Source organism: Lepidothrix coronata, unplaced genomic scaffold, assembly GCF_001604755.1.
Source record: "Lepidothrix coronata isolate B3197 unplaced genomic scaffold, Lepidothrix_coronata-1.0 Scaffold70, whole genome shotgun sequence".
Lineage (NCBI taxonomy): Eukaryota > Metazoa > Chordata > Aves > Passeriformes > Pipridae > Lepidothrix > Lepidothrix coronata.
In genome coordinates, this window is record NW_016690250.1 from 356851 (window position 1) to 375379 (window position 18529).

Genomic DNA, 18529 nt, shown 5'->3' on the forward strand with positions numbered 1-18529 from the left:
AATACAGAAGCAGTAATTTAATACATCATATATGAAAGCCATGAGTAACAGAAACATTTATTTTCAGCTCCTTAATGTGACATTCCCATGATCAGTACAGGGCAGTAAGTTTTAGCCAAAACTTTTTTTATCACACAGCTAGTTAGAAACACCTGCTACACAAGTTCTGTGTCATAATGATTTGAAGTATCAAGTAGAGGAGTCTGTCCTTACACAGAACTAATCGATGTCTTTGATAATGACTTGGATGAAAGAATAATACGGGGTTTATGTTTTCAGAAAATGAGAAGGTGGAATGGTCTTCAAGCACTTTTAAAAATGCAATTAGGACTGAGAATGATCTTGACAAACTGGAGCAGTGGCCTGAAGTAAATAGTAGAGAGTTCAGTTACGACAAAGAAAGCATGACACTTAGTGGAAGTTCTGCAGAAAAAAAAAAGAGAAAAAAAAAGAATAGTACTCAGTCATAAGCTTAAACATGAATCAGCAATATCATAGTGCACCAACAATCTTGCATCATGATGTACAAGCAAGAATGGCATAGATTGTTATAATCAAAGAGATTCTTCCAACCTCTTCACTACTACTATGGCCTTAAGAGGAAGATTATGTCCAGTTTTCAACAGCAAACATTAAGAAAGAGGGCTGTTTCCTTTCAATAACAGAGAACTGTGAGCCAAGCAACAGTGAAGAGGAAACTGCAACATGCATACTAAAATGCGTCTGAGGTGGAGGAGAAAATGAAGGTAGCAAACTGTTTTTCATCCTGTATGAATGAATCAATTTCAAGAGTTGCTCTAGGGATTCCAGAGCTCTGGAATATGAACCCAAATGTGGAAAATGGGGGCAATTGGTTGAAGGGTTTAGAGCTCCTGCAGAGGTAAGAGGAAAATTTGTCTGAGAGGATATTAGAGCATGGGAATGGTTTTCCTGAGGAAATTTAGCTATCTTCATTACTGGAGGTTTTGCAGAATAACTTATACAACAGTTCTTGAAATGTTTTAGGGCTTTCCTAGTCTCTTTTTAGGCCCAGTTGGATTCAATACACTTTATGTGATTTAAAGGGTATGTCTAATTTTGGCTGTTGATACCAGCTGCAATTCCTGAGATGTTTTAGAGTTTTCCCTGCTGCTTTCTGTCAGCCACAAACTAGCAGAGCCTCTTCTGTGTTTCTCTCTTCTCTGGCTTAATTTTTGGTCCCCTTACACCTTTCTCTACTTTATGAATAAAATAAATGAAGAAGAAAAAAAATATTTGAGGATTCAAAACGTATTGTGTTATATTCCTTTAGTATTTTGTCATAAATAGACTGAAAGATGGAGGGGAGAAAAGCTTTTTCTTTCTAATCCTCTAATATTAGTCTTACTTCTTTCTGGTGTACCTATGGTATCCAGTGATCTCATAGTCCCTATGTTTATATTACCACTCCAGCAGCTTGATTCAGGGATAGTATGGTCTCTTACAGCATCACAGATTGCATGATGAGAGCTTTGCATAGCAGTAATGCCAGCTGATAATGCTGTGGAAATTCTTTAGGGAGGCTGGTGCAATAAAATGCTTTTGTATGTACACTGTATATACTACTATAGGTAGCTTTTTAGTAGGTATCTTTTTGTGTTGACCAGTAGGCTTTCATAACTGCTTTTTAGATTAATAGATACCACTACATAGGCAAATACATAGCTGCTCTTGCAATGCAAGCAGTTTTCAAAAGACCAAATTTTTACAGAATTGTACACAAATAATTGGTGTTTTGTTTTTCCTTTCCTTCCCCGCACTTCTAGCTGGCTGTAAGGTGGTTGGAACACAACTGCCGCTACCAGTACCTGGATGAGCTTCTCCAGTACGTCCGCTTTGGCCTTATGGATGTGGATACATTGCATACTGTAGCTCTTACTCATCCTCTTGTCCAAGCAAGTGAAACTGCGACAGCACTCATTAACGAGGCCTTGGCTTACCACCAGAGCGTCTATGCACAGCCAGTTTGGCAAACCGCAAGGACAAAACCCCGCTTCCAGTCAGACACTCTTTACATTATTGGTGGGAAAAAACGTGAAGTCTGTAAAGTGAAGGAATTGCGATACTTCAATCCAGTAGATCAGGAGAACGTTCATATCGCAGGGATTGCTAACTGGAGTGAGCTGGCACCTATGCCTGTAGGGAGAAGCCACCACTGTGTTGCTGTCATGGGAGACTTTCTTTTTGTAGCTGGTGGAGAGGCAGAGCACTCCACAGGGCGCACGTGTGCGGTGAGAACAGTCTGTCGATATGACCCTCGCACTAACTCTTGGGCTGAGATAGCTCCGATGAAGAACTGTCGGGAACACTTTGTGCTGGGAGCCGTGGATGAGTACCTGTATGCCGTAGGGGGCAGAAATGAATTGCGTCAAGTGTTACCTACAGTGGAACGCTATTGCCCCAAGAAGAACAAGTGGACCTTTGTTCAGTCCTTTGATCGATCGCTCTCATGCCATGCGGGATATGTGGTGGATGGTCTTCTTTGGATATCAGGTAGAAAACGTTTCACACAGTTTGAGGTACTAACAAAATACCAAAATACTGTCTTGAATTAAACTAATAAATCTTCTATGGTTTATATGTCATGATAACTTTTGTCTTAGGAGATGACTATTTCAAAGAATTGAAGCCTGATTAGAAGTATAGGAGCATAACGTACCTATACGATATTTTATTTCTCCTAAGTGTCTCTCTGTGTTTCAAAGCTGCATGTCATACGTGCTATCTCATGGCTGCCATTCATAAATCACAGTGAATTGAAATGATAATGCACTTACGGACAAATTTCAGATGATAAATTCTGTGTGCTTCCTAAAAACAACCAACCAAAAGACAGTTTCTGTAGTATGATCTGATACTTCTGACAGTGACAGGTCCCGAGGGAATTGCCTGAAGTTGTGTCAGGGGAAGTTTAGGTTAGATATTAGGAAAAGGTTCTTCACCCAGAGGCTGATTGGGCACTGGAACAGGCTCCCCAGGGAAGTGGTCACAGCACCAAGCCTGACAGAGTTCAGGAAGAGTTTGGACAATGCTCTCAAGGACATGGTGTGATTTTTGAGCCAGTCCAGGGCTGTGCAGGGCCAGGACTTGGATTTCCATGATCCTTATGGTTTCCTTCCAACTCAGAATATTCTATGATTCTACGATTCATTTAGTCCTGATATTGAAATGGAAAATTAGGTGCTTGTTGGCTTGTACTGTTCCAGGGCTTGAAGGCAGATGTATGAATTGCACCCAGTTGCTCATCAGTATACTGTAACAGGCCAAAATGACCTTTGTTAGAAATCATCCATGGCGCTATCTATAATGAGTGCACAGGACTGTCTGGATGTAATCTTAGCTTTATGGCACAGATCGATGAATGTATAGGCCTTATAATCCTAAACTAATGTATCATTTGCAACTGAGTCTGATGCAGTTTTTATGTTACGTGTTACATTATTATGTTACATTGATGGGGGTTGAGGACATTGTTTACTCAGTCTTTGTAATGACTTCTGGGATTAGTTATTTTGGAATACGGTCGATAGTGTCTACAGAAGATTTCTTAGAAAAATATTCCCCTTTCACTAAGAAGTGTTCCATGGAAGATTATATAGTTACAATATTTATTAAGAAAACTAACAAGTAAATGGGGCCAGCCTTTGAGGTAAACGTTCAGTGATTAGCATCTTCACTGTAGATACCCTGTGGTATCCCCTCTGGGGATTTTAATATGGTCTGGAATGCCTCTGGTGAAAAGATGGTGTATGAATGGAAGATTAAGTTAGCTACTTAGGCCTTCACCGTGCTTCTCAAAGTATGTTGTTTAGGTTAGCAGATGTACCTTTTTGTCCGTATGGATTAAGTGCCTCATGGGAATGGATTCCTAAGCATTGGCAGGGGACTTAGCAGGTATCTGTTTTTACTAATATACACTAAACTCATGAACGATGACTTTGGAGTTAACAGCAGGACAAAATGCAGAAAATCAATGAGATCCCTGGCAGGTATTTGCATCGCTTCCTTCAGTAACCATCATTTAAGGAATCTTGTAGAGTTTGTGCTGTGTATTAATCCTGAAGTGAGATCTAGGTACAGTACAGGAACAGGGTTTCTGTTTTAGGGTACCAGCTGGGTGTGTTCAGTGCATTATCCTCTTTATTGACTACCTTTCCTATTTTATTAGTGAAGAGGGATGTATGTCTGTGGTGGGCACTTCAAATGCATGGAGGTTACTACTGTGGTATCTTGCTTACTGGGTTTTTTTCCCATCTTATGGTTTACATTTGTCAGTCTCCATTTATGAAGAACAGGGCTTTTCGGGAAACTGTGGTAAGCATATTCATGTAAAATCATTGAATGTGCACTAGAAATCCATCAGTGTGGTCTTTCCTCCAGTAAATGAAAAAAGTAATAATTTTTTGTCTTAATTTAATTGAAAAAACCCTGAAAACAAACAAAACAACAAAAAACAAACCAACCCAAAACCTCCAAAGTATCCAAAACACAAAATAGCATTTGATAGGATTTTTAAGTCAAATGTGGGACTGATTGAAGATCAAATTTAATCTTTCCAGATATGCTAGGAAAGGGGAAATTATGCTGAGGATTAATTCATGTGCTTAGTTATGTAGGTGAAATGCATGCCTGCCTGTTTGTTTTAAATACTACCTGCATTTATATAATGATGCAGTGTGATATTGTGTTCAAGGATATGCCTCTAACAGAGCTTAGAATCAGGGGAAGAGGTAAGTGGAAGCCTGTTATATCAGCTCTTTAAAACTGGGCAAAACAACAAAAAATATTTTGTCAGTATTGTTCCGTTTATATTTGTAAATGCCATGAACATAACTTCTGTTGTAAAACCGCAGTCAAGAACAATGTTTTGGCAATGTAATAAGATAGATAGGGCTTTTCAGTTGTATTTGGGTAGTTTTTGAGAAAATGCTTAGAAGTTTTTAGTTGCTAGATTCCGACAGGTTATTATGAAGTACGAGAGCATACCATGCTACAGTTCAGTAGTGTATTGATCTGAATTATGTACTCACAGATTGAAAACTGGTTTCTATGTATTGAATAGAGTTATTTTAAAATGAAAGGGAGAAGGAGATATAATAACTGTAGCTAGCTTTCTATTATTAATTAATTGCTTAGGACTAAAATGTAGCTTGTGGTACATTCAGGGCTGGGGGAATAGTACAGAGAGATGTTTTATTGTATCATAGTCACTGCTGAAAACGTTCACTGTTCGTCATTGAATATAAGATGTTAGCATAAAAGTAATCAGTAATGCAGAAGGGAACCTAATTTTGAAGTATGTGGCCTAAAATTAAGTAATTAAAAAATTAGTCTGAGTTAGAGATGTTTCTGAGCTGTATCCCTGCTGCCTTTTCTGGGAAATATGGGTCATCAGCAAAGAGCTCTCAAAGTCAGTCTGCTACTACCAGCTGGCAAGGGAACCCTGAAAATGTGCCCAGTTTTTTAGTGAGTGAATAAATTAAACAGTTATAATATAAGTTTCTAGCCCTTGTATTTGTGGAGAGAGTCATCAAAGCATGACCTGCACGATGACCATTTACTTAGTGCCTCTGCTACAGCTGCTTGCCCTCTTAAAGGCTTTGCTAGTCAAAAGCTGACTAGACTTAAGGGGTTTCTGCTATTATTAGGAGTCATTTTCAGCTTTACTTTGCTGCTCCTTTGGGACAAATATGACAAGGATTCAAAAATAACAGAGGATAAAATCATGACAAAGGCAGCAGGGAAGGGAAGTGAGCTAAACAAAATGCTATACAAGTGTAAGCATATATAGGAAATGGGTGGCTGGTGTTTCAGGTGACAGAGGGGCTTCTAGGCTGCTACCACCTCTTTGGGGTTTTTAACCTGACAGAAGCATGTTAAAAGAGGGAGCCTTGGAGCCTTTTGCACTCTAGAACTAGTCAGACCCTCTGGTCAGCACAAGTGGATTCAGCTCTTGAGTTTTCTGGGCTCCATATTGTTATATAATTACTTTTTCTTGGGTGTTTTGGGTTTTGGGGTTTTTTTTTCATTTGTTTGGAGGTTTTTAGTTATTTTTTTTTCACAATCATAATTTTATTTTCTTATTAAAAAAAAAATACATGGGAATTCTTCAAAATAATGTGCTTGTTTTAACTTCGATGGAGTTAATTTTCCTCATAGCAGCCAATATGGGCTGTGTTTGTATTTGTGCTGGAAACAGTCATGATGATATACAGGGATGTTTTTGTTACTGCTGAGCAGTGCTTGCACAATCAAGGCTTCTTACCCCACCACACCAGGAAGGATGCTGGGGTGGGCAAGAGGTTGGGAGGGGACATAGCTGGGACCCCCACTGACCAAAGCACATTCCATACCATATGGCATCATGCTCAGCATATGAAGCTGGAGGAAGAAGAAGAAAGTGGGAAGACGTTTGTAGTGAATGGCTTTTGTCTTCCCAAGTCACCATTACGCTTGATAGATCCATGCTTTCTTGAGAATGGCTGAATTAATTCCTTGTTTTGCTTGCTTGTGTTTGTGTGTGGCCTTCGCTTTACCTGTAAACTGTCCTTATCACGAGTTTTATCACTTTTACTCTTCCAATTCTCTCCCCACTCCACCCCGGGGGAGTGAATGAGCAGCTGAGTCACTGACTGGGGTTAAACCACAAAAGATAAGTTCTCTGTAGTGACATTGCAGCATCAGGCAGATGGTTTGGAACTTTTATAGAAGGATGAATCTAGCAGGCCCAAGTTAACATCTGATGCCATGACCAATTTCACAAATGAATTGCATGCCATGTGCTTGAAAAGTGAAGTATTTCAGTGAAAGTGAAGTATTTCAGTGAAAGAGAAAAAAAAATCACCAAACACTTTGGAGTTCAACATTACTGACAATCATTAACTGTAAAAGCGGGGAAGTATTTTCCATAAGAGCGAGAACTTGAACTATGCCCGTTTCCCTGCATCCTCCATGGCGTCCACATGCAAATCTGGAGATCTGCTTTTCCAGACACGTTAACCTTCCTCCACCCGTATAGGTGTAGTGCCCCTGGGGACAGCGAGGGGCAGGGAACCTCTGCCAGGCACTCCAGCTCTGGGCCATTCCTGTGCCTGCATCTTGGGATAATGATGCTTCCCCTGCCTCAGGTGCTCAAGAGATTAGCACATGAAAAGTCTTGTTTAAAGCAAAGTGTTATGCTGTTGTTTTGCAGAGGCCCGAGTTGTCTGATCTTAAGTGTGTCAGCTAAAATCACATCTTGACATACACATAAAAACTCAACTTGGGGGAAGGGGTAAACAAGCCAACCCTGTACAGTTGCTTTGTATTTAGTATAAGGTATAAATATTTATCTTCAAAATTCAAGATTCTTTTTGGGGTTTAACTGTTATTTTCTCCCCAATGGTGGTGATTTTGACCGAGGAAATGATGGTGATAACATATCTTGGAGAATTGTTCTGAGTTTGCAAATGATTCGTAATGAAAAGTATTACCTTACTGTCAGTATGCTGTTGTGAAGAGAAAAATATTTTCTCAGTAATGCCTAGAAAATTCTTTTATGAAAAATAGATCTAGAATAATATGAATTTACAGAATCTAACAAAATCAGGTTTTACAGTGTGGCTGGCACAGGATTTACCAGGAGCAGGAGGTTAACAAGTACATAAAAATTGCCTCAGTGGCCCAGTCTTAGTCTGTATATGGAACATGTACAGACCTCATTATTACTGTATTTGAATAAAAGTAATAAATCTCATACCTTTCAATCATGGACATTATAAGTTTGATGCCACTGATTCTTCTTAGATTGAATGTAAACATCCAGTTTCAATGATTTAAATAAAAAGAAAAAAGCAGTCTGCTAACAAATGTAGGGCTTGTGCCCCTCTTGCTTGCAGCTGGATTACATCTGGAGTGGCACAGCATTAATTAGAGCTGCTGTTGGCATCTTCCAGGGGACTTCTTAGGGTGGGAGAATATGCTCCAGCTCAGCTGCCCTCAATGCACCTGGGCTGGCTGAAGTAAGAGGCAGTGGGTTTGCATGTTGAGGAAGGATTATCTTGTGTTTAACACACAGACACCTAAGAGAGGAGAGATTTCTATTCTAAAATAGAAGAGCACCTTGGGGTGTTATGTCATGTCAATTTCTATATATTCCCTGGATTTGCTGGAAGGAATACACATGGGGGCTCTTTGCCAATATGTAGTTTTACACATCTCCCAGTGAACTCAGATTCATGCAGCAACTGGGGACTTCAGAGAGAGTTGTGAGATTTTCTGGGGGATTTGGATTGGATTAGATTTCTCAAGTCATATGGGGGTCTTGCTAGGACATGTTATAAAGATGGATTATAAATTGTCGTTTGGGAAAATGGTGTTGAATCTACTACCTCCCACCCTTCTCTCTTTTTGGAAGTGTGTGTCTTGAAGGTGTTTTTCAGTGGAGTTTGTGGACAGATCGGGTGGGCTGTAACAACCCAAAATGTTTCCCGTGTGTGGAAAAGGGCTGGACAAGGTGTGTCTTGGAATCCTCCAGCAAATTCCTCATATAGACGAACACTGTTGCATGAGCTGGGAAGTTACAGGTCCTGAAGGGCTTAAAAACATTTACAGCCTGCAAGGGAGTGAGCAACAGTGACTGTGGCAGTGTAAAAACATTGCAAGCCCACAGGTTGGATGATGAGTTTTCCGTGAGGGTGTGCTCATGTCTGTAAGACAAGACACAGACTTGTCCTGAGGGTGCTTCAGGCCTCCCAGGAACTGGAGTCCTCAAAGCCAGCTGTTCATGTCAAAGTGGTGTAACCATTGCTCCATTTATAAAACCCAGCAAGCACTGACCAAATTGTAAATTTTTTGTCATTTACTCAGCCAGACTTTTTCTTCTCTTTCGTTAACTTTTGGGTTACTACTACATTAGCTGCTATTGCTTGACATCAAATTTAGTAGCATGGTTTGTATTTTTAAATACTTAGTGTTGTTATGATGTCTCTCTTTCTATCCTCTCCTTTTCTCATAGAAAAAACAGCAGAGAAGTTTAAGGAATTCTCTCAGAATTACACAATTTTTTTTTCTGAGAAAGTATGTATTATTTTTAGTATCATTTAAACTTTTTTTTTCCCCTCCTTTGCCTATGTTTTGAGACACATATTGCTGTTCTTTTGCCCTTTCCCAGCTGCCTGGAGTATTTTTAAAAAAATAGTTCAAGAGGGCATTGCAGACTTGTTAAATCTGAATTTTGGCAGAAAATTTTAAACTTTTGCTATAGCACTTCAAAGTTAGGAGGAACTAGAGTTTGAAAATTGATGCAGATATAAGATGGCATATTTAATGACAGATGTATCTATAGAAACCTGTTAAGATGCAGATTATCCCCCTGAGGAGGGGAGATCAAAACTGCCAATCTATAAAATATACTTGTTAGGGGAAGGCATGGAATCTATCTCTGTGAGCACTTTGATTGCAGGGGACAGTGTAGCAGCATGTGGCATCATAACCTAAGAGCAGACAAATCAGCTTGATGACTTTCAAAGCCAAGAATACTGCTGGAGGCAAGGGTACTCCAGTCTAGAAGAAATTAAAACATATAGAGACTGTTATTAATTCCAGATCTATTTTTGTGTAGTCAAATCTGTATGCAAATCCTTAGCATCTCATTTTGGCAGATTAATCTAAAAGTGAAGAGCAATATGTGAAGGGAATGTAATGACAAAACACCAGAGAGGAGCAATATTGCAGGGGAAAAGATGTAAGCTGTGTACTTGATGTGAGGGGCTCTTTGTGAAGAGAAGCAAATAATTTTGCTTATTTGATTATTTTATTATTTTACGAGGAAGCAACACCCTTCTTTCTCTTCTTTCTCTTCTTCCTTCACATCTTTCGTCCCAAATTAAGCTGTCCTTTTGGAATGGAAATACATGACCCAGCATTGTGTTTCTGATGTGTCTCCTGTAGTTTAACGTTCTGGAGGTAATCATCCAAATAACTATGATTTTTATTTTTCAAAATGCTAATCTGACATCTCATTTTAAACATTGTGCTGGGAGTGAAAATAACTGTATGTAAAAGAAAATCAAATTACAAAACAGATATTAGAAAAGATGGGTTTGTGCGTGTGGCTGATGGCCACTAGGACTGTGGAGGCTGCACAACAGTGTAGAGACAAATAACAGATTGTGAGATTAGACACAGGAGCAGTCATTGGTTTCCAATGCCTGTTCTCGTGTGTGCACATCACAGGTTCTGTGTTGAGCAGGGTGCAGCACAGTGTGATGGAAATGGTTTGCAAAGGCTGCATCTCATCCTAGCTCTCTCTGAACCTGTAAGTGTCTCTGAGCTGGGAGTTTGTGCCATTGTCCATGTCAGGCCCAGCACAGGTTGGTGCTTGCTGAGATACACCCAAGTAACAGCATTATTTCTCCCTACTACTGCAGCTGAAGAGGACTCTAAAATAGATACATCCATAGTTTCTGCTATCCATTGATCAAATTCTCAGCCTCACTAAAATTATTTGGAGTAATCAGAGGGTACTTCTATGTTAGCAAGTAGCTCAACCCAGTAGGAGCAGATCAGCACTAAACTTTGGTTCCGAGTTCTTTATATTTATTCCATGTACATTTTCACATCTTTTGCTTTGGACTAGATTTGTTCTGGTCCTTTGGCCCAAATGTTCCCAGTACTAAGATGGAACAAAGCTATTCAAAAGACCAGTTATTATTTCACACTCTTATGCCACCATTAAGAAGTGAAGCACAGCTGGTGCAAATCTGGAACAGAGCTTCTGGTTTAACTTCAATGCACACCCGTCCGAACGTACAGCCTAAAAGAACATGTGAGAGGTGGGGAAGTTGCTTCAAAATCACAGTATGGCTCTGAACCAAAATGCTGTCCTAGCTGCAGCTGGACACTGGCAAAATGAGGATTCCCCAGCATGGAGCTTGGAGATAAAAGAAAAAAAAAAACCCAGCAGCCTTAGTGGGAGTAGCTATAGCTCATCCAGCAGGAGTGAGTAGTAGGAATTAGTAGCTGCATAATAGCTTATTGTATGATTGGTGTTGTAGGTGTCAGTCATCTTACTGGTATAATGTTAAGTATAGGTGGTAGAGGTTAGACAAGATGGAGTTCTTGTCATACCTCTAAAAGGGGGACTGATGTCTATGGATTTCTTTTATTTTTAGCTTTTTGTAGATTTTAGAAGTAGCTGTAGTTAGTTCACCCTTTAGCACAGTAGTTTACACATTTAGCCATCCCTATTACCCCATTTCATATTGAACTATCTAAATTCCTGTAGCTTGTTTAGACTTCCCTCAAGGTAGGCCTTCTTTCTGTTTAAGAACATTTGCACCCTGGCTTGAACAACAAGATACATCATAGTCAAAGCATTCTTCAAAACCCAGAATTTTGGAGGAGCTCCAAGGACTGGATGTGCTGTGACGAAGAGGAAGATAAGGAAGAGGGGGTCCCAGAACCCCCTAACTCAATTGCCAAAGAGGCGTGCCAAGGGCAGAACTGGGAGGAACTGGGGAGCAGATAAATCTGGGATTGGTTGGGATAATACCTTAAATTGTGGAACTCCCTGGACACAAGGTGCATCGTGTGTATTTCCCTGGGCCTAAGAGCCTAATTAAAGGACCTACTTGTCTTATCTTATATACTAAATTGGCCTGGAATTTTTTTCTCTGGGATCTTTTGAGGCGTCAGTTTGGCCATAGCTCAGCCAGCAGGAATGAAAATCACTGTGCTGCTGACCTGACTGAAACAGAAGAGAAGCATCAACAAATGCAATGACAGATGAAATTCGTTCTTCTCATTGCTGTGGATTTTGTCCACTATTGGCACGTGCCATTAAAACTCTAATATAAAACGTTTGTCAGTATGAGTCGCACTGGTGTGTGGCCAGTGGCATGCCCTAGTTCTGCCCAGACCTCTTGGTAGGATGAAGGTGAGGTGCAACTTGCAGGTGTTACATCTGGTCCCACCTTCCCATGGGCCCAGGGTGGTGAGAGAGGGGGACTGGGACCTGTGACAGTGCTGCAGTGACACAGTTTTCCCAGGAGGTTTGAGCACACTCAAGAACATGTTTGCACAGGTAAGATTACAGACTTGACACTGAAGTTTTCCATGTTTACTCAATGAGATTTGCCTTTTAAAAATAATGGAGAACAGGATGATTGGGCATTAAACATCTGTTTACTGTGTCGAGGTAAATGGTTTGCAGCATCTATTTGGGTCAGACTCTATTCTGAACTTCTCTGAGGTGCTTTATACTTTGCTTTCTGACTGTTATTGGAAAGTAAGTGGTAGACCAGTTTCTGTCACTATAGAGGAACCTTCCAACCTAAGTCTACAACTAAACCAGGAGATACTCTCTCTACAAACTAAATATAGGATTTCTTTCAAATATGTAGGTGAGCTCAGCTGCACACATTTCCTCCATGCTGTCCAGCTGGCAGTGGTATCCCACATCATGCTCCTGGTTAGGCAGAGCTTCTCTCTGACCTCTTTCTTCTCTTTGATGCAAGCCCACCACCTCCTCCTTTTTAAACTGTCACACTCTGCACACTCCTTGGAACAGGGATGGGTTTTATCTTAGTGTCTTGACTAAGGCTGAATGCACAGTCATTTAAAAACAGATCAGTTTTTATCTCGTTTTTAGCCCACAGAATTAGCTTTACAAAGGAAGTGTGTGTAGGGTGTTAATTGTTGCTATTCTGTGTTTCTATATGTTTGACAAATAGGGCCACTTATTACCTTGTAACCAGATTAAAAAGTGCAGTGGGAGTAAGCAGAAGTTGTGGCACTTAATGTAATTATGTCAGCAAATGAACTCTAGAATTGGTTGTTTTGCTGTATCTGATCTCGGTCCTGGTTTTGCTTATATGAAAAAATATAACTTGTATAAACTCTTTCGTAGGAGGAGTAACAAATACTGCACAGTATCAAAACAGGCTCATGGTCTATGATCCTAAGCAGGTGGGTATCTGTGCTGTATGTTTTTTCTCAAATGTTTTGCTTTAAACAGGTCTCCTGGCAAATACATACAATGATTTGTAAGGCTAAAAGCCTGACCATTTGAATTAGTGGTATTTAAATTCACTGGGTACTGATGTGTGAATTTAACAGAGTAATGGAGACCCTGATGACTTATTATGTTTTTTAAGCCTGTAGGCATTAGAACCATCTTAGATTAAACACAGAAATGTGCTTTAAATCCCCTGTATTTGTCACTATTTATTTTGCTTGTTCATTTTTTTTTGTAATCCAGCAGCCATGGGCGACATATACTCAAAGTCAGTGTCCCAAAACCGCTACGTGTCATTGGCATTTCTGCTTTGAATTGCATATATGAGCCTTTTTGTTTCCCGTATATTTTGAGAACTGTACTACCTGGCTGTGACTTACTCTACTGCCTGCAAGGGTGCCTATCATTTCATTACCCAAGCACCTAAAATATCTTTTAGGGATTATTTCATACATTATGTATGTGTTTTGATTAGGTTAGCATGGCTCAGTAACCATTTCAGAGGGTTAGGGCATGGTTATGCCCTCTTGCTTGTATTAGGAATTAAAAGTCCTAAGCTTGCAATCAGAGTCGCGTAGCCTGATTTACACCCATGTGGAAGATTTTGACTTTGCTGATTGTAGGATAGGGGCTTTGATTGCTGTATTTGGAACCAGATTGTGCCAGGAGATGCTTCTATGTGGTTCCCACTGACTTTTTAAAGCATAGCATGACTTTTTAAAGCATAGCCTGAAGCAGAAAGCAGGCGATGGCACACGTGCCTCTTTCTTTTTGAGGTGCAGTTTTATGCATTGATTGTACAAATGCTGATTGTCCTAAATCCAAGTAGTAATTACAGGCAGCAATCTTATTTTGCTTATGAGGGGTACACATACTTAGATACTGTGTCTCTATTGTGTATCTGACACTTAGATTCTTTACTTGCTGATGTAAAAGTTGCACCCCAGAATACCAGTGGCAGGGCTACTTCAGCGTGCTGTGTTGACAGTGAGAAAACCGGCCTGGCATGTAAAGAGTTACAGAGGAATTGTGTGCCTGCATTCTTCAAATGAGGTCCGCTTCGTGTTTGTACACACAAGCTCTTTTTAAAAATTCAGCTGGCATATTGTTTACGGTGGGTACTGGAAACCATCACATCTGCTTGCATCTCGCACAGAATCTCAATAACTCTATCATTCAGCACCAGCGTTTGCTTCTGCGCGAGGCCTTTGTGGCGAGTCGATAATGCCTGCCATCTGCCACAGAGCACACAGCTACCTGCCAACAAGCCGGCTGGGGTGACCTCTGCTTCCCCACCACTGATTAGTATTCACACATCGGCTTATTAGAAATGACCCCACCAGGCCCCTCTGTTTCTTTGCCTTTGCAGTGCTTTGCGGCTCACCTGGCAGGCACTGCAGTGGAGGAAGCTAAAGATATAATCAGGGGATGCAGGCAGGCTTTCCAAAGCAGATGGTGTCTATAGTCTGGTGTTAAGAGACTGGACTACTAATGCAATCATTAATGCCTAATATTCAACTACTACTACACATTGAAATGTGTAGCTATATATTGTGGAGGTTAAAAGGCAGAAGTTTTAGAGGCTCTTGAGTTACCACAAGTGGTAGCACATGTATCACAAAGAATTTCCTCACAGATTTTAACTTCCTCCACTTAAATTAATCTCATCTGTTGCCAGGTTGTTTGATTTGGTAAGCATAGCAGGAGCAATTTTTTTCTTAAGTTTAAATACTGTGCTTTAATCCCTTATCTTCCATGTCTTCTCGCCTCTCCCCATAGCAGGTAGAATTCTTGAATATTGTTAATGAGTAAGAAAAATATGCAAAAGGATGTTACTTTGTAAGTTTCCAGAAATAAAGGGTTAACATTAAACCAAATACGTTAATCATTTGAGAAGATTCTTAGGAAATTATTTTTCCTTGTTGCTTCATTCTCCAAGGATAAGATCAAATAAGCTTCTGAATAAAGAAACGTAGAAGAATCTCTCGTCTCATAACAGAGCTCATTGGTACAGATAATTGTAGCACTATATACAAAGCAGGCATCTAATAGTCTGGCTTAAGTAGCATTTGCTACTGAGTTATAAAGGAAAAAAATACTTTTGAAACCTGATGATCTAGACAGAAATAATACAGAGCAAGAAATATTATTAAATTAATGAATTTAAATGTGAGAACTGTAAACCACATGTTGAAAGTCCAGTACATCTAGTCAGTGTTATAACCAACACACATGTCTAATATGTGAACAACACAAATATATGCATTTGTGATTCCTGACCAAGGGTAAGAAGAACATCAGTAATGTGCTACTGTTTATTATACTACTAATACAGGTGTGTCTGAGCAGTGCTGAGACAAGTTCTCTCTTTCTCTTTCCAGAACAAGTGGTTAAGCCGTAGCCCAATGTTGCAGAGGAGAGTGTATCACTCCATGGCAGCTGTCCAAAGGAAACTTTATGTGTTAGGTGGGAATGATCTTGACTACAACAATGATCGGATCCTGGTCCGGCACATAGACTCCTACAGCATAGATGCTGACCAGTGGACACGTTGCAACTTCAACATGTTGACAGGTGAGTATTGCACACCAAAAGAGGAACTTGCTACTATTGAAGAGAAACATCAGTTCTTTTCTCTTTAGACGCCTTTAGAATTTGGAACTACATGACTTTGCTACAATTGCTTCTGATTTATGGACCATCGTCAGCCAACAAGACATTTTGGATTACAGTTCTGGCACTGAGTGGTCTACAAAACCTTTGTGTTAGCACATTGTACACTAAATTTTTAAGAAAGTGCACATAAATTTAATTTAATGAAGCAGTAAAAAATAATTTGTCATAATATTACCACTACTGTTTTTTGATTCTCCAGAAGCTTGCCTGCAGTCATAGATTTAGCTCCCTGAATGTACAAGAGACTGATGCATCTCTACCATAATTTTGTAGTACTTTCTGCTGGAATTATAGGGCAAAGATTTCACTCAAATTCATTAACCCTCACTTACTTCTAAACAGTATCTTCTTAATCAAATACCCAAAAGGAGGTGTCCTTGTTTGAATTCTGTCATCAGGAATGAGTTAGTTAGCTGGAGTATCTGTAAAGTTCCTCTTGACTTTCACTAGGAAGAACTGTTACAGTCAGAACTTGCAAAGCACTGCAACTCACTGTTCATGCCATCCAGTCCACCAAAGTTCACCTCCACCTGATACAATTCCCAGATGTACTACCCCCTTGAATCCCTGGGGATTCATAAAGTCATAAAGTCATACAATTCATTCATAGAGTCATAAAATGGTTTGGGTTGGAAGGGACCTTAAAGATTGTTTATTTCCAACTCTCCTGCCATGGGCAGGGACACCACCCACTAGACCGAGTTGCTCAGACCCCATCCAACCTGGCCTTGAACACTGCCAGGGATGGGGCATCAACCTACTCTCTTTCAGTTTGAATCTATTCCTTTTGTCCTGTCACTACATGCCCTTGTAAAAAACCCTCTCCAGCTTTCTTGTAGGCTCCCTTCAGGTACTGGAAGGCCACAAATAGGTCACCCTGAAGCCTTCTCTTTTCCAGGCTGAGCAGCCTTACCTTGTAGGAAGAGGTGTTCCATCCCTCTGATCATCTTTATGGCCATCTCCGGACTCACTCCAACAGTGAGTTGTCCTTCCTGTGCTGAGGTCTTCAGAGCTGGATGCAGCACTCCAGGTGGAGTCTCACCAGAGTGGAGTAAAGGGGCAGAATCACCTCCCTCGACCTGCTGGCCAGGCTACAAGACGGGCACGTGACACATTCTTAGAGTAGCACCAACAGTAGCTTTGCACAAAAGGTTGGATTTCCAGGATAGCACAGCATTAATGTTGTGGCCATTCTCTTGTGCAGCAAACTTGAAGCTCAATTAGTAACTACTGGCTGCCAAAAAGTTTCAGCTCAGACTGCTGTAGGAGTCCTACAACTGAGCCTACCTCACTTTTCAACCTTTTTTATTTGGCATTGCGATAATTTCTGAGATCTACCACTGAAAACGATACAAAGGCTGTAGGAGCCTAACTTAGAAGCTCAAGGTAACTAGAAACGCTGTGTCAGAGAGATGAATGTCTGACAAATAAAGCAGTCACCTTAAGCCATTTTCTGCCTGGTGGGTTTAAAACTGCTCTAGTGGCAACTTTGTTCTTTTAAGATATTGCACAGGGTTTCTTCATTTCTGAGATCTGGAAAAGGGTTGCTTGGTTTCCAAGTCAGGCCATTATAGAGTTCTTGATGAACACTGAGAGGCACAGATTAAAAAGGAGTTACACACTGTCAAATAGAACCAGTTTTTCATCTCTCTTTTGCTCACTAGTTAATTATTTTATTATCTGGAGGAACTGACAGCCTTTGAGAAGGATGTCATCTGATTTGCAAGTGCAAAACCCTGGCACCACAGGTGCCCTCATTCTGGAGCTGACCCCTGTCCTACTACAGATAGCTGCCTCTCCTTAGCCTGCAAGGTTGTTTCCACAACCTGCACCTTGAGAAGGCATCTAAGCCTTTCTTTCTGTCTGTGCAACTGGCAGTAAATGTGCCTGTTGCCCTGTGTAGTGCAGATTTTTCTAAGGCTGTATTTATCCTTCAAAACTCCCAAACTTGTTCAGGAGACCGTTGCTATGGGGATGAACTTGAGCAGCAGCTTCTGCCATTTTCACCGTGCTTGTACCTGGAGGAACGGTGGGGGTGAACAGGTGTGGGCAGCACATGAGGGGCCCTCGTCACTCTCAGCCTCTGTGTCTGTTTGGATGTTCATGTCTGATGGTAGCTGCGAGGCAGGTAGAGGCTGTGAAACGTGTATGCAAACCAGTGCCATTGAGAAAGGAGTAGACGGTCCCTGCACTGCCACATTATTGCTCATCTGGGACATCTCTGTGCAGCACTGTACAGGGCTCCTGTGTAGAGCAAGGAACAGCCCTCACGCTTCACCTTCGCTCCAACATGTTGTGAATTCTGAAACAGTCAAGTTACTGCCAGGTGCATTTGCATCCTATTACAGAACTCCAACATTTGGTGTTCAGAGGGTTAATTAAACACTGAAAGTGGTTTCTATTTCCTTCCTTGCTTTAGGTCAAAATGAATCTGGAGTTGCTGTCCACAATGGTAGAATATATTTAGTTGGTGGCTATTCGATTTGGACAAATGAGCCTTTGGCATGTATCCAGGTGAGTGATTTATGCTTCTTTTTAAAGTCTTTTCCAATAATGTCACAAGGATAAGTTTTGCACAGAGGTTATTAAAAAAGGAAAATATATGTGAAGTGGAGAGATTAAGGATATTTCTTATGCAGCCACTGAACCTGCATAAACATGGAGAGGAAATACTGTGGATATTAAAAATACTTCCAGATGAGCCAAAGATGCAATTCCTATGAGATATTCCAGTAAACCAGGGTTGAGTTGTCTTTCCTTTGGCAAGGTTTGGATAAAATGACGTGTATATAGTCACAGCTTACACAATCAGGTTCAAAAGAAAAAGGGTTGCAGAAA

General features: G+C 40.5%; 1 protein-coding gene across 6 annotated transcripts in view; it reads left to right on the forward strand.

Annotated features, from left to right (window-relative positions):
* KLHL32 (kelch like family member 32) overlaps positions 1-18529 on the forward strand; it is a 120263-nt gene that overhangs the window by 98909 nt on the left and 2825 nt on the right. For 4 of the 6 annotated variants that reach the window (XM_017818729.1, XM_017818732.1, XM_017818730.1 and 1 more), the window contains 4 exons: positions 1785-2511; positions 12908-12966; positions 15397-15589; positions 18111-18205. In XM_017818729.1, the coding sequence (XP_017674218.1) occupies positions 1785-2511; positions 12908-12966; positions 15397-15589; positions 18111-18205 (1074 nt within the window). Of the gene's footprint in view, positions 1-1784; positions 2538-12907; positions 12967-15396; positions 15590-18110; positions 18206-18529 lie in introns of those variants that run through there. The other 2 variants (XM_017818734.1, XM_017818735.1) reach the window with 2 other exon arrangements.